Here is a 14,882-nt window from a genome sequence, read left to right as displayed (position 1 = left end):
TTATAACCAGAGTCTCCTTGAGGGAGAGCATGACATTTGTGTATAGATCTATACGGGACTGACAATCCCGCACCAGAGTTGCTTGCAACAGCTAGGTCGGCAGATCTGTGGTGACAATTGTCGTACCATAATTCGACGCCTGGAGAACTTCGTGTTTCAGGCGAGGCTTAGGTCATCAAGCATGGTTATGATAACTCACAATTTGGTATTGAATAATGCGTTTAGTGTAAGAATAAGTAAACAACTTCACATAGTTTTATATAAATAAAACTATAATACAATATTTTACAAGTATAACTGGTGAATGTAGATATTTACAATTTCACAAATGTTCATACAAGTACAAATACTGAATACTATTCTAGTACAGAGAAAACATATTTTTCATAGTTTTATGGGAATTTAAAACTATTTCAGAATACAAATACATATACAACATAAAATATAGGATTTTCTGGGGAAAACATACTTACATTTTTCAAAGGAACAAATAACAGATTTCAATTACCAACATGCTTATGAACTCACCAACTTAATTGTTGACACTCTTTTCAAAACAACTTGTATTTTCAGGCAATCGATAAACAGGTACCCACAAGGAAGACAGAGTTTCATATAATTATGTCTTTTAAATTATACTTTTTGGTGTCAACTATACAATGATTTGAACACGAATGTAAAGTTATATTTTATCAATGTAATGGATGTTGTACTTTGATTAATATTGTGCATTGTTGTGATACTACACATGAAGTCATCCACCCCCGGACTTTTCCGCCGCTCCAGTTTGGGGTTGTGACACCAGGCCCACAGCATAAGACTAGATTGCCCCCGAGCCCACAGTGTGGGACTGGATTACCCTTCATTGGCCCACAACCCATGACTGGCTTGCTCCCAAGCCCACACCATAAGACTGGAATGCCCTTCCCAACCCTCAACTTATGCCTAGATTTCTCCCACGTCCACAACATAAGACTGGAATGCCATTCCTGGCCCTCAGCTTATGACTGGATTACTCCCGGGTTTGTTGGCGTCCAACACAAAGATGTACCGCCTCAAACCAACCACACTATGTTGACACATGCAAACAAATAAATAATGACCAACAATACAGGTAATCATACAGATCCACCAATCTAACAGACCACTATAGCATAGCAGCATCCTATACACATGGATACATAAAACAATCTAGTGGGCCGACATTGATGCCTTCGATCCACGGTTACAGTGAGGAAAACTCACCTCAACCCTAAAGACAAGCTAAACTAGCCACTCCATCCGACAATATCAAGCCGCCTAGGCTCGAAATTAAACCTCCTTTGGACAAAAGACCATTTTGCCCTTCTAATACTAAGTCCAAATGTAACATCCACAAAAATCATGCCAATTTAAAACTTTTTAAATCATTCAAAAACCAATCATTATTACAAATTTGTTTTCAAAATGGTTTAGTGTCAGAGTATCCCAGAATCAAATCATAAAAACATAAGGAGGTGCACGATCACGCCTTCGCCTTCCCGCGATCATCAGAAGTACCTGAAACATAATCAAAAACTATAAGCCCGAAGCTTAGTTAGTTCCCCCAAAATAACAATGCCAAACAAACCATATCAATAGCATATAAACAAACATCATGCATAATGAGCCATCAGCCTGACCGGACCGCCTCGCAGGGCCATCAGTCTATCTGGACCGCTCTCCGAGCCTTCGGTACGTCTGGATCGTCTCTCAGGGCCTTCAGCCTATCCGGACCGCTAGCCGGGCCTTCGGCCTGACTGATATGCCCTAACCGGGTCTGCAGTATATCCGCTCCGCCCTGGGTATGTTGGCCTTCAGCACAAAGCAGGTCCGCCTCAACCCAACCCCCAAACCAAACAATCATGTGCACATAAATATCACACGCTAGCATATATAACAGTCAAACCAATATAACAGATCATTAATCATAGCAACATCCTATAACAAGGATACCGACCTAACCGGTCACTAACATAGCATTATCCTACATACCAGGATACCGACCTACCAGGTCACTAAGCATATCACCATCCTAACTACCAGGATGCAAATCAATAAGCATAACATGCAATAAACCTGAATACAAATCCGAAAAGGGTCAGCATTGGTGCTTTCGACCCTGTTGGTATAGTGAGGACAACTCACCTCACAAGTAGCTCGGGATGATAAATGGCAAACTCACCGAATGCAGCTCCAAACTCAATCACCTACATCCACCAATGATCCACTTTTATAAATTCCTAAATTACTAAAATACCCCCAGAAGTCAAACTGGTCAAACCTTGGTCAAAGTCAAAGTCAACAGTCAAGGTCAACAGTCCATGTTGACCCAACTCGTCGAGTGTAGCCCACTGATTCGTCGAGTCCTTCCAGAACTCGAGAAATCGTGAAAACCCTAGTTGACTCGCCGAGTTCCCAGGAAACTCGTCGAGTCCATGCGATGTCCAAATGTCGGGAAAAACCCTAACTAACTCGTCGAATCTTCTCACTGACTCGCCGAGTCCATGCAGAACTAATACAGGCAATCTTCAGCCGAATCGTCGAGTTGGCAATGCAACTCGTCGAGTCCCTTCAGTCCATTTCTCATCCAGACGTTTGTAAGCTACCCCAAAGCTCTAAATTGCAGATCTAACCTCCTAGGGCATGGTTTCCACGTAAAGTTGCAAACTTTACGTACATGCAAGGTCCTAAATGCCAAAACCAAGATAAGGGGGAGGTTTAAGACAAAGAGAAGGGCTAAAGCTTGCTAAATTCGATAACTTTATGACTATAAGGACTTAGAGGAGTCCAGATCTAAAGTTACGACTTCAGATCTTGCCCAATACCCGAAATGATCCACAAATATGATAAAAATGGCCCTAACCTATGCATGAAGAGATCTAGCTAGAGGGAAGTCAAGCTAACGACTTGTTACCTTCAAGATGATGCCAAGATGAAGTAGAATCAGATCCACAAGCTTCTCCTTGCTTCAAGCTCCTTAGACTTTAAGTTCTCTTTACAAGATCCACCTTCCAAGCTTCTTAACACACAAAAATAGAGAGTAGGCGCAATTAGGGTTTTCTGAGCTCAAGGGGGCGGTAAAGGAGGCAGATGGAGGCTAATGACCCTTTAAATAGGGTGTAAAACCCTGGAAATCAGGGTTTCATTTTCTAGCTCCTACTCGTCAAGTAGACCTCATAAATTACGCGGGCTGACTAATCCCTACACGATGAGTTGGGGGCCTCCAACTCGTCGAGTAGGCTTCTTTAATTGCATAAAATCCCTGAAATCTCATTCTCGGAAATCGGGATGTTATAACTCTCCGCCACTTGAACTAGGCTTCGTCCTCGAAGCCTATTGCAGAGGACAAATCCGGACAATGCTTTAGCATTCCAGCCTCCGGTTCCCAAACCTACTCGGATCCCCTCCGATGTTGCCACTTGTACCTTTACAAAAGGTACCTCCTTGCTATACAGAACCCTTACCTCTTATTCCAAGATGACCACCGGCCTTTCGATGTAGTTCAGGCGCTCATCGTCCTGAAGATCACCCAATGATTCCACGACATCCTCGCCTGACACGCACTTTCGCAACTGCAAGACATAGGAAGTGTTATGAATCTGACTGAGCTCCTCCGGGAGACCCATTCGATACGATGCCTTGCCAACCTTGGCAAAACCCAAAATAGCCTGATATATCGGGAACCCAATTTCCCTTCTTCTTGAAGCGGATCATTCCCTGAAACCTGGTGTCCTTCCCCGAACACAATCATGGATCATACGCGGCTGCCGATAATTCTCTACTAGAGAAGAGATTATACATTCTTTCAAGGGAACTCATTCAATGACCGATTTTTCAGAGATAACATGGGCTACAAGAGGCAAACTAGGAGAAGAACCCTTATTGTGCTGAAAGGATAATGCTTCATTCAGCTCCCGAATCTACATACAGTAGCAGTTAACTGCTAACGCATAACCACAACATCTATGACTGGCCCGATCAGCCTGGGGCTGGAAAATCAATATATCGAATCCAATCAACCACCGGATTGAAATTCTCAAGGTTTGTCGACCTACCGCCTCAACCCTACCGCTCCTCCTGGCCTTTGTGCCTACGACTTACAGTCGCAACCGTACTGTTCTGATCGAGTCTCCATGCCTACGACTTACAGTCGGCCCGCACCGGGTATCTTGGCCTACTTTCGCAACCCTACTGTTCTGATCGAGTCTCCATGCCTACGACTTACAGTCGGCCCGCACCAGGTATCTTGGCCTACTGCCGCAACCCTACTGCTCCTATCGAGTCTTCGTGCCTACGACTTACAATCGGCCCACACCGGGTATCTTGGCCTACTGCATCGAGCAAGACCGTCTCAACCCTCCCAACACAATGTGTTGCCATAGATAATCAGGAGCAAGATCTAACCCGGTTGTCAGAACCTAACAAACAGGGACGCTCTAACCCAGCAACCCTCGACTTCCCGTTGATGACATTATACCTTTCTCCTGTAACTCGCGATTCACCCCACGAACCAAAAGTTTCCCCCATTTACCTTACTGACCTCCAGAGTGCATGCCTCACACAGATACACTTGTGATCCCTAACGCAAGTTTCCACTATAAGCCATCCCAAGATGGCCGTCCATGAATCCACCCTAAGTTTCTAACTGAAACTACCACAATCATGCAGAGAAGACCCTCAAACAGGTCAATAGCGAACCTTTCACAATCTGAATCCATATGATACCCAAAACCTTAGTATAACATGTGACTCTTTACCATGCCATTACCATTCTACGGAGCGACGAAAGAAGGTGATCAACCAAGAAATTCCACATTACATCCGCTCCCTAACAACAACTTGTGAATATGCAGGAATACGGGGAAAACATTTCCCCGGATTCATTCTGATATCTAACCGATACTCCCCTCAATTCTTACTGCTTCCGATAACCTATCGACACTGTCGTCTTCTCGTCAGTGGCCCATTCCTTCGGCCTACAGGTATCCACTTTCCTCCGCTGACCGAAGGGCCTAATCAACATTCCTCACATCACCATACAAGCATCACAATACTGAAACTCTACCACACATGATTCCCTTCTTGGAGCAAGTTGCTACTCAAGAGTTTCCAGGCTCTCCTACATGACCACCGACGGTTCCTAAGGGCACTCCATAGGTGATAACCAGCAAGCACATATAACATACAGTTCCATAGGTTATTATCAAAAAGCAGTATGCTCAATACCAGGAGACAGACCTACTGATTGCTATAGCATAGCAGCACACTCAATTCCTGAACGTATTTCTAACAGATCTCATACAGAGTCTTCAGCATGACTGGACCGCCTCACCAGGCCTTCAGCCAATCTGGACCACTCTCAGAACCTTCAGCATGTCTGGACCGCCTCTCCGGGCCTTCAGTCTGTCTGGACCGTTCTCTGGGCCTTCGGCCTGACTGGTACTCCCTGCTGGTCTTTAGTCTATCCGGACCGCCCTAAGTCTGTTGAGCATAACCTTGGACCCATCCTGGTGCCCTCTCCCATATATCCAGTTCTCCCCCACTTGGGGTTTCGAACTCCTGATTCAATCTGTAGACTATAATCTCGGCCTAACTCTAGACCTCATGTTGATCGCCCACCCTCTTGGGAAACCGTGGTCTGATCCTTGACCCGCGTATCCACCACATACGCTAAATAACCCGCACACCCGTGCTGAATGTACTGCCGAGCCCTAGCAGCTAAACAAAACCCTCAATGGATGATGCTCCACCAATGATCCACTTTCATAAATTCCCAAATTACTAAAATGCCCCCAGTAGTCAAACTGGTCAACCCTTGGTCAAAGTCAAAGTAAACGGTCAAGTTCAACAGTCCATGTTGACCCAACTCGTCGAGTGTAGCCTATTGACTCGTCGAGTCCTTCCAGAACTCGAGATATCGTGAAAATCCTAGTTGACTCGCCGAGTTCCCAGGAAATTCGTCGAGTCTATGAGATGTCCAAATGTCAGGAAAAACCCTAACTAACTCGTCAAGTCTTCTCACTGACTCGCCGAGTCCATGAGAACCAATACAGGAAATCTTCATCCGACTCGTCGAGTTGGCCATGCAACTCGTCGAGTCCCTTCAGTCCATTTCTCATCCAGATGTTTTTAAGCTACCCCAAAGCTCCAAATTGCATATCTAACCTCCTACGGCATGGTTTCCACGTAAAGTTGCAAACTTTAGGTACATGCAAGGTCCTAAATGCAAAAATCAAGCTAAGGGAGAGGTTTAAGCCAAAGAGAAAGGCCAAAGCTTGCTAAATTCGATAACTTTATGACTGTAAGGACTTAGAGGAGTCCAGATCTGAAGTTACAACTTCAGATCATGCCCAATACCCGAAATGATCCACAAATATGCTAAGAATAGCCCTAACATATGCATGAAGAGATCTAGCTAGAGAGAAGTCAAGGTAACGACTTGTTGCCTTCAAGATGATGCCAATATGAAGTCGAATCAGATCCACAAGCTTCTTCTTGCTTCAAGCTCCTTAGACTTCAAGTTCTCTTTACCAGATCCACCTTCCAAGCTTCTTAACACACAAAAATGGAGAGTAGGCACGATTAGGGTTTTTTGAGCTCAAGGGGGACGGAAAGGGAGGCAGATGGAGGCTAATGACCCTTTAAATAGGTGTAAAACCCTGGAAATTATGGTTTCATTTTCTAGCTCCTACTCGTCGAGTTGGGATCCTCCGACTCGTCGAGTAGACCTCATAAATCACGCGGGCTGACTAATCCCTACACGACGAGTTTGGGGCCTCCAACTCGTCAAGTAGGCTTCTTTAATTGCATGAAATCCCTGAAATCTCATTCTCGAAAATTGGGATGTTACACCAAATGTCAAACTTGCCAAAAAGTCAACGGTCAACCTCCAGTTGACTTACGCACTGCGTAACTAATCTACGCCCTGCAAAGAGCTACACTATGCGTACCTAGATTACGCCCCGTGTAGTGCCTCTAATCCCAAAAACTTTTATTAAGCTCTTAATACAACAAACCAAACTCTCAAACTCCCATATCTGATCTAAATAAATGTGTTAATGGATATAGTCCCTAACTTTATCCATTTACATGGCCATGATGAATACACAACCAAACTCTAAGTCCAAGATGACACCTTTTGCTCAAGAACTCATGTATGGATGGATGAGAGTGCCCAAGCTCTCATTTTTATGACTTTATAACCTCAATAACATCAGAAGGAGGTCTAGAGTAACCCATACTCATAAGGTTAAGGGAAAAAAGCATAAAAACTCATAAGCTAATTAGATCTAACAAATGGAACATCGAGATGAAAGCTTTATACCTTTTGGAGACTAGTGATGAAGTGCAAAGTCTGGATCTACAAACCTTGGAGCTTACACTTGCTTCTCCAATGGACTCCTTCTTCGAGAATGCACCCAAAAATCACACTAATGCTTCCAAAACTCACAATTGGTGGCTAAGGTTTCAAAGGAACAATTTGAGGTGATGGAGGCTGGTAATGGGGAGGGTTCCAAGAAGTTAGAGCCCTTAAATATGGGTCAAAACCTTAGGATTAGGGTTTTGGTCAGTAGTAGCTACGCCCTACATAACATAAATTACGCCATGCATAAATCATTAACCTCGCGATCTGATTTCAGCATCTATGCCATGCGTAACTTGCGTACGCCCTGCGTATGGCAAAACCATTCCAATTCAACTTCAAACAACCATAACTTCTTCGTTTCAACTCCGTTTTCGGCGTTCTTTATATGCGTGCAAAGGTATTTAAGTGATCCAAAATCTTATCTAGTTACTTTTGACTAAAAACATATTGAACTAAAATCCTTCATTCATGCAAGAAACCCGAGATATCATCTTTCCAATTTTACCCTTTGCTTTAAGGCACAAATCGAGGGGCGTTAATCACTTAATCCAACATTACCAATATCCGAAAAGGGCAGAAACCATATTCCTTTGAAGCCCAACACCATCACTTGATCAAATTCCGGTCTGGCGTCTCAAAATTAGAACATCATTAAAACCAGGTGTTACATAAACAAATTTTAATTTGGATTTATTCGTAAATTAGGATAAAATAATTGGACTTAAATAGAGATTTCTCTATAAAAATATATAAAAATGTATTTACATATATGATACTTATTTTATATTATAATTTATACATATAATATGTATTTTGCATCTATAATTTATATAAAAATGTATTTTATTTGTATAAATTTGTATAAAAACATAATTTACTTTTATTTTTTAGAAAACTGAGTGAGTTAAGAAGATTAAAAAAGATAGGTTCCATATGTAGGGAGTTGGTAATTATAGAAGATAGAGGAGAGGAAAAGCACATGTGATATCTACATGACAAGTGAGCGGGGGGGAGGGGGGGGGGAATGATTTCGTCCAACCTTATTGGCAAGATATCAAGTTTAAGAATGCTTATGTTGATAAAAGACACGTTGCAAATGTATGTGGTGTTTAAATGCTATTATCATTTGATCGACAAAACAAAAAACTCTTAGGTGCTTTTTGTTTTTTGTCTGCAAATCTTCTTGGCCTCTTGTGTTTGCATCGCGCAAACATTAGGCTTTATAGACTGTTTGTTTTTTTGAAGACTGCAGACCTAAAAGGTTTGCGCGTCCTCTTTTTGGCGCAGACCAGAGTCTTCAAACCTCTTCAGACATCTTCTAGTCTAGAAAACACATATATCTTAGTTTTTTTTTAAACTTAGATTTATTCCAACTTTATCTATGATAAACAATTTGAAAAAAAAAATTTACAGTACTTAAAGAAAAAAGGTTCGACGACACAATCATGACTCTTGTGACAAATTTATAAATAAAAATTTAATTACAATAATGGTCGTTAGAGCTGTTTATATAGATTGAAAAAAATCGTAATATTGTCTTATATTTTTTGTGCCAAATTTTATAAAATATTATTTAATGCTATATCATTCATTTCTTGAAATAAATATTTATGGTCAGTTTTTAATTGATTTAATTGAAAATGTAAAATGAAAATTTTGAAAATTTCATTTAAAATCAAGGTTTCTTTCCATCAATTTTACATGTTAAATTCTTTTATCATTAATTACAATGTTTAGGTATATCTTTGCAACCAAAGTTTGTTGGTTTTTATCAAATATATACGTTAATACATACCATTTTATTTTCATTTTTGATACAATAATACATAAAAGTCGATCTACATTTGTTAATTATCTATAATAAAGTCATAAAATTATTGAAAAACTCTTTTAAGTTTAAAAAAATCGGTTTAATTAGATTTTAGTTTATTCTAGCAGCCTGCAAATATTAAAAAACAAACAGTCTTCTTCTTTCAGACTGCAGACGTTTGGTTCATCGCTTCTACTACAGAGATCTACAGATGTGGTCTGCAGACTGCAAACATTTTGACTCAGAAAAAACAAACAATATCTTAGATCTTAAAGAAGGCTTATTCCACATGGATATGGAAAACACAATTGTAGATGACAAAATTGAAAAAAGATTAGATAGAAATGTCATCATATACCAACCGATGTTCAATAAACCGATGAAGACTTCATCACCTACAGCCAAGAACGAAATGCAAAATTGCGTAGCAAATACATTTTCTAACGCCAGCCATAGCTAAAAATACACATATAGCAACAACACTTACGATTATTGAAATTTCCTTCGGAATATGTCGTTTTAATGATATGTTTATGTTTAACAACTTATGTAATTTTTTTCGGCAATTTTTAACTTTTTAAAATTAATGGAATATTGAAGATTTATAAGGTTGAAGGGAGTGGTGCAACCGAAACCGCACTCCCTACACTGCCACATATGCGACACGTCACTTTTTACCACACAAGTGTGGTTTCTTGCCACACCTAGGGAGTGGTGCCACACTTTTTTTTAACTATTTTAATTTAATAAAACTTCTTTTTTAATAAAAAAAACATAATTTTTCATTACTTGAAAATTAAAAAAACATTACATTGCATTACTAAAAACACACACACACACATGACATCAAAAAAATCCTAGAAACTTAAGAAAAACACAACTAAAATAACTTAAGCATACTACATAAAGTCGTTTTCCGAGAACTCGTCTTCCGAGTCATCCGGTGGATCCAAATTAAGGTTAATGTGTTGAATCCCGTAAATGTGTTCCACCAAGTCCGTGCGAAGATTGTGAAATGTTTCGGTGCAACGTATCTCTGGTCTCCTGTTCATATACTATTCGCCACCAATTTTTATTGGTTGTGTCTCGGGTATGGTTTCTTCCTCGTCAAACGTACATATCGCTCTTCCTTCGTCTTCAATAATCATGTTATGCAATATGAGACATGTATACATGATTTCTTGAAGTTTTTCCTCGCCAAAATAAATTGCTGGTTTTTTTGATATGAACCAACGTTTCTTAAGAGCTCCAAAAGCACACTCGACATCCTTCCTAGCTCTTTCTTGAGCTCTCTCGGATTTTTTTTTGTCTAGAACCATGAGGACACGTAAACGATTTTACAAACACAACATACTCATGATAGATTCCATCGACCAGATAATAATCATACTTATATGGCGTTCCACGCACTTCAAAAGAAGAATCTAGTGCAGATACATCATATATGTTGTTAAATATAGGTGAACGATTAAGAACGTTGATGTCGTTAATCGAACCAGGAGAACCAAAAAAAGCATGCCAAATCCACAGATCCTGTGATGCAACTGCTTCAAGTATGACTGTTGGATGACCATGATCACCTCGGGTAAAATGCCCATGGTATGAGGTAGGGCAATTTTCCCATGCCCAATGGAGACAATCTAAACTTCCTAGCATTCCAGGAAACTCATGCACACTAGCATGATGAGCTTGCAATTGTAAGATGTCATTACGTGTAGGCTTACGTAAATATTTTGGACTATAAAATTGAATCACAGTTTTGCAGAAATAGTGGAGACTGTCTCGTGCGGTCCTAGCAGACATCCTAAAACTCTCGTCTAACGCATCAGGCGTAATGTCATATGCTAACTAACGAAGTGCGACCGTGCATTTTTGTAAGGGAGTGAAACCGAGTGTACCTCTAGCATCGTAACGTTGTTGAAAAAAAATTGCACTCACTCATTACATCTTCAACTATACGTTCGTATAAACGTTTGAACATTTTGAAGCGCCTACGAAAATAGTACCCTTGATAAGTAGCATTCTCTTGAAAGTAGTCTTGTACCAAACATTGGTTGGCTTCTTCACGATTTCTGAAAATATATTTTCGTGTTTTCTCCGTTGAGAACTTTCAGCTGCATTATTGCATAAAACATCATATGTTTGTTCCGCCATTTGAACACACACAGCAACGGCATCAAAAATTGAGAAGATGACATTTTGAGAGAGAATAGTGAAATTTTTTTCTATTAATTTTGAGAGAGAATGGTGATTTTTGTTTGAAAAATAATGAAGTGTATAGTATAATTTATAGGAAAGAAAGGAAAAAGAATATATATATATATATATATATATATATATATATATATATATATATATATATATATATATATATATATTAAATGTTCGAAAATTTGACCGTTCAACGGTCCTTTCCCCATCAACCAATCACAATGCACGGTTAGAAAGCGCCACACTACGGCCTAAACCGCAGGAGACCGCGGTCAGGGGGCAGTGGGCGCGGTACACGTGGCAAAACCGCGGCCACTCCCACAGGCCTAAGTTAATATCACGAGACAAAACCTTCCCAAAAAAAGACCATACCATAGGATAAAACAAAACTCCCGAAACCGGACCAAAATAATAACTAAAACCCAACCGAAAAAACCTAAAACTGAACAAAAAAAAGCCATATTAAATACCAAAACAAAATAATAAGCACCTTACATGTATTCATGTCGTTCCCTATATAGTCTTTGAAACTTGAATTTTAAATTCTAACCAAAACGAAAAAAAAAAAATCCAAAGGATTTATTGCAGTAATCAAAGCACCACTACTACAATAGAGAATTCAGTTGCACATATCAAAATACAACATATGGATTTAGTAAGACCAATTTTGAGTCTACACATCTGCCATTTGAGTGTCTTCTGCCATTATAATTTCCATATCTCTTATGTCTCGCTTCAACACATTTCCCAACCTACCAACCGCTTCCGTTTGCTGTTGTAATACCTGAAAATTTAACTCAATTATAGCATTCTACTTTCAATTTTTTTTTCTTACTTCAAAATTTTAACCAATTACAGTAATAAAAATTGTTTCGTAACCCTAATGATATGGGTAAATAAGTCATTTTATCATCAAATCTATATAGTAACTGTCATGGGATACTTACCTCATGCATATCTGAAAGACTCTGTTCATGTATTTTGGTAGATCCCGGTAAAAAGACTGAACTAACCCCATGGCCATTTGCTTGAACGCGAGCTACAGTCAGCAGATTCTGAACCCTCCTCGAGAGTTCAGCTCCAGATCCTTTCAACTGTAAGGGTATTTTTGTAATTTCAACCCAAAGTCTGGTAAAAAAAAGCATGCAGAAGATGAAACTATTAAGTATACTATACCTGTCTGATTATAGCAGCCAGCTTCTCGGCTAATTCAACTTCTCCTTTGGTCAAAGGCAACCGAAATCCCTTGGCCTCTAATGCCTCCAATATTCTCATTAACTTTTGCAAGAAAAGTAAAAATGTATACAATTATAAATTAATTAACTCTGTAAAATATAAAAATTATATATTCTGTGTACCCTTAAGAGGCGCCTTTGTAGAGCTTTCTCTGATTGTCTCAGTCTCTCTATTCTAGGAAAAGTATCAGCTTGGAAATGCCTCTGAAGCTGTAAATTTGTTTTAACCATTAATATGTAGCATAAAAGGTGTGTTTTTGCACAGGTGTCATAGATTATAGAATAGAAAAGATTACCACTTTCACATTGGTTTGAGTCATTTGCAATCTCTCAGCATCTGAAAGTATGACTTCATCTTGAAGCTAAATAAAATAAATATCAATGAATACAAGCTCATAAGTTATAACCACATCTAATATTGTTTGTATATTAAACTAACACTGATTGCTAAAAGAATAAAGGTTTTGACATTTGTTTTGATTAAGAATAAGAAAAGTGATATCAAATACCTTCAAGCGCTCAGAAAGATCTTTGAAACCCTTAATAAGTTGGGGCCAAAGACGTTCACGGTTGGAACTTTCCATACCTTCTAGCTTTCCCATTGCCTCTGCCCACATTATCTGGAAATCACAAACTATCTACCAATCTTAGCAAGGTATAATTTGTGAAGGAAAAAACTCCATGGAAGGGGTTTATAGATTCAAAACAAGGAAGAAGGAATGAAGGATGCGAGTAAACTTACATCTGATACACCAGCAGGCTTTGTCCTAAGTTGTGGTTCAGTCACACTGAACAGCAAGTGCTGCAGAACATAAACATAGTTCAATATCACTACAACTTAAAGATGACAACTTCTGCAATTGCATCTGGAATTCTATGTAAAAACTTTCAATTGAAGATGCTAAAAGCAAAAGGACTCCAACCTTGAACGCATACTTAGGGTTAGCAATTTCATCCTTGTACGCATCAAGTATCGCCTGATGGGAGACACAGAAAACAAGTCAATTCACTACATAAAGAGTGTAATGCAGATAATTGATGAACAACTAGGGTTAGGGTTTCAATTGTTGAAGGCGTAATGTAAATATGTATATACTTGAATGTCTCGATCAGCAAGAGAGAATGGAAGCTGGGCAACGGGAGCCATCTGAGTGGTTAACTGAGCATTAAACGGGGTTGCAGCAGGGGTTGTCTGCCCGAAAGGATTAACATTGGATTGCGTCGTTGCCCCAAACGGAGTCGAAAATCCGAAAGGGCTTGAGCTTTGTTGCTGAAACGGAGACGTTTGTTGCTGCTGTTGCTGAGAGAAAGGAGTGGAGAAGAGTGATGTACCGAAGCCTGTGGCAAATGATGGCGTTGACGGCGTTCCGAAGGCTGGCGTTGAGGAAGGGGTGCCAAATGCGGGGGTGGATGCGGGAGTGCCAAAGGTGGAGGATGGAGTGCCGAATGCTGGCATGGCGGACGGAGTGCCAAAGGGGGAGGAAGATGCCTGAGCTCCGAACATTGTGGCGGAGCACGGCGGAGACTGTGGGAGGAGACCTAGAAAGAATAGTGTATATTGCCGCCAATTTTTTGAGACTTTATTATTATTGTGATTTCGCCGTTCTCTTGTACATTAACAAAATTGATTTTATATATAAATATGATACGAACGAAATAACAAAAATAGCATATTTTTAGGACTCATTTAACAAAAACAGTATATTTTTACAAATATCAAGGCTAACAAATTCATATCATTAAATATATATTATTAATATATTACACAATAAATGACATGAACTAAACTATGCATCTATATATATCAATTATCTTATAAAACCTTTATTTTAACATGATCTTTATCTTCACACCCTATACAAGCATTTGTATTTTAACTTGTTGCATGTCAATATCAATCACAAATTATGGTATACAAAGCTAAGTAATCAACATATAATCTTTCTATTAAAACATAAAATTCATATGACTTCATTCATTTATGAGAATTCACATTTTATTCACAATAATACTATTCCGAATCATTCGTAGTTCATAACAATCCAATAATTATATAGCATTTTTTTCGTATCACATGTATACCTACTAGCATATACTCATCACGTGTGGATATTTAAACACAACATAATTATTTATTTCATAAGTAACCTAAGAAACTTATTAATGACATTAATCTTATTTATACCCATCAAAGTATTAGAAACAATATTACTTTCATAAGTTTACATCACACATACAT

The 14,882-nt window shown here is 39.2% G+C and overlaps 1 protein-coding gene across 1 annotated transcript; it reads right to left on the bottom strand.

Annotated features, from left to right (window-relative positions):
- Positions 1-11,851: 11,851 nt before the first annotated feature.
- Positions 11,852-14,249, bottom strand: LOC145128259 (nuclear pore complex protein). Its single transcript, XM_079063056.1, has 9 exons — positions 13,740-14,249; positions 13,567-13,620; positions 13,386-13,445; positions 13,153-13,263; positions 12,940-13,005; positions 12,767-12,853; positions 12,585-12,686; positions 12,356-12,502; positions 11,852-12,192 (listed from the first exon to the last, which is right to left on the bottom strand). Exons 1-9 carry the CDS (start codon positions 14,145-14,147, stop codon positions 12,082-12,084), a joined length of 1,146 nt encoding a protein of 381 aa, XP_078919182.1. The 5' UTR covers positions 14,148-14,249; the 3' UTR covers positions 11,852-12,081.
- Between the last annotated feature and the right edge of the window lie 633 nt (positions 14,250-14,882).

This window comes from Lactuca virosa, chromosome 8 (genome assembly GCF_052849685.1).
Source record: "Lactuca virosa cultivar CGN04683 chromosome 8, Lactuca_virosa_CGN04683_v6, whole genome shotgun sequence".
Lineage (NCBI taxonomy): Eukaryota > Viridiplantae > Streptophyta > Magnoliopsida > Asterales > Asteraceae > Lactuca > Lactuca virosa.
The sequence above is the reverse complement of the archived record's forward strand: the minus strand, read 5'-3'. Positions and strand labels throughout refer to the sequence as shown.

Excerpts from the sequence above, each read along its gene's own strand:
- LOC145128259 (XM_079063056.1), bottom strand. The coding sequence starts at position 14,147 with ATGTTCGGAGCTCAGGCATCTTCCTCCCCCTTTGGCACTCCGTCCGCC. Across the intron at positions 13,446-13,566 it reads ACCCTAAGTATGCGTTCAAG|CACTTGCTGTTCAGTGTGAC; the intron begins GTTGGAGTCCTT and ends TATGTTCTGCAG. Across the intron at positions 12,854-12,939 it reads CTCAAACCAATGTGAAAGTG|CTTCAGAGGCATTTCCAAGC; the intron begins GTAATCTTTTCT and ends ACAAATTTACAG.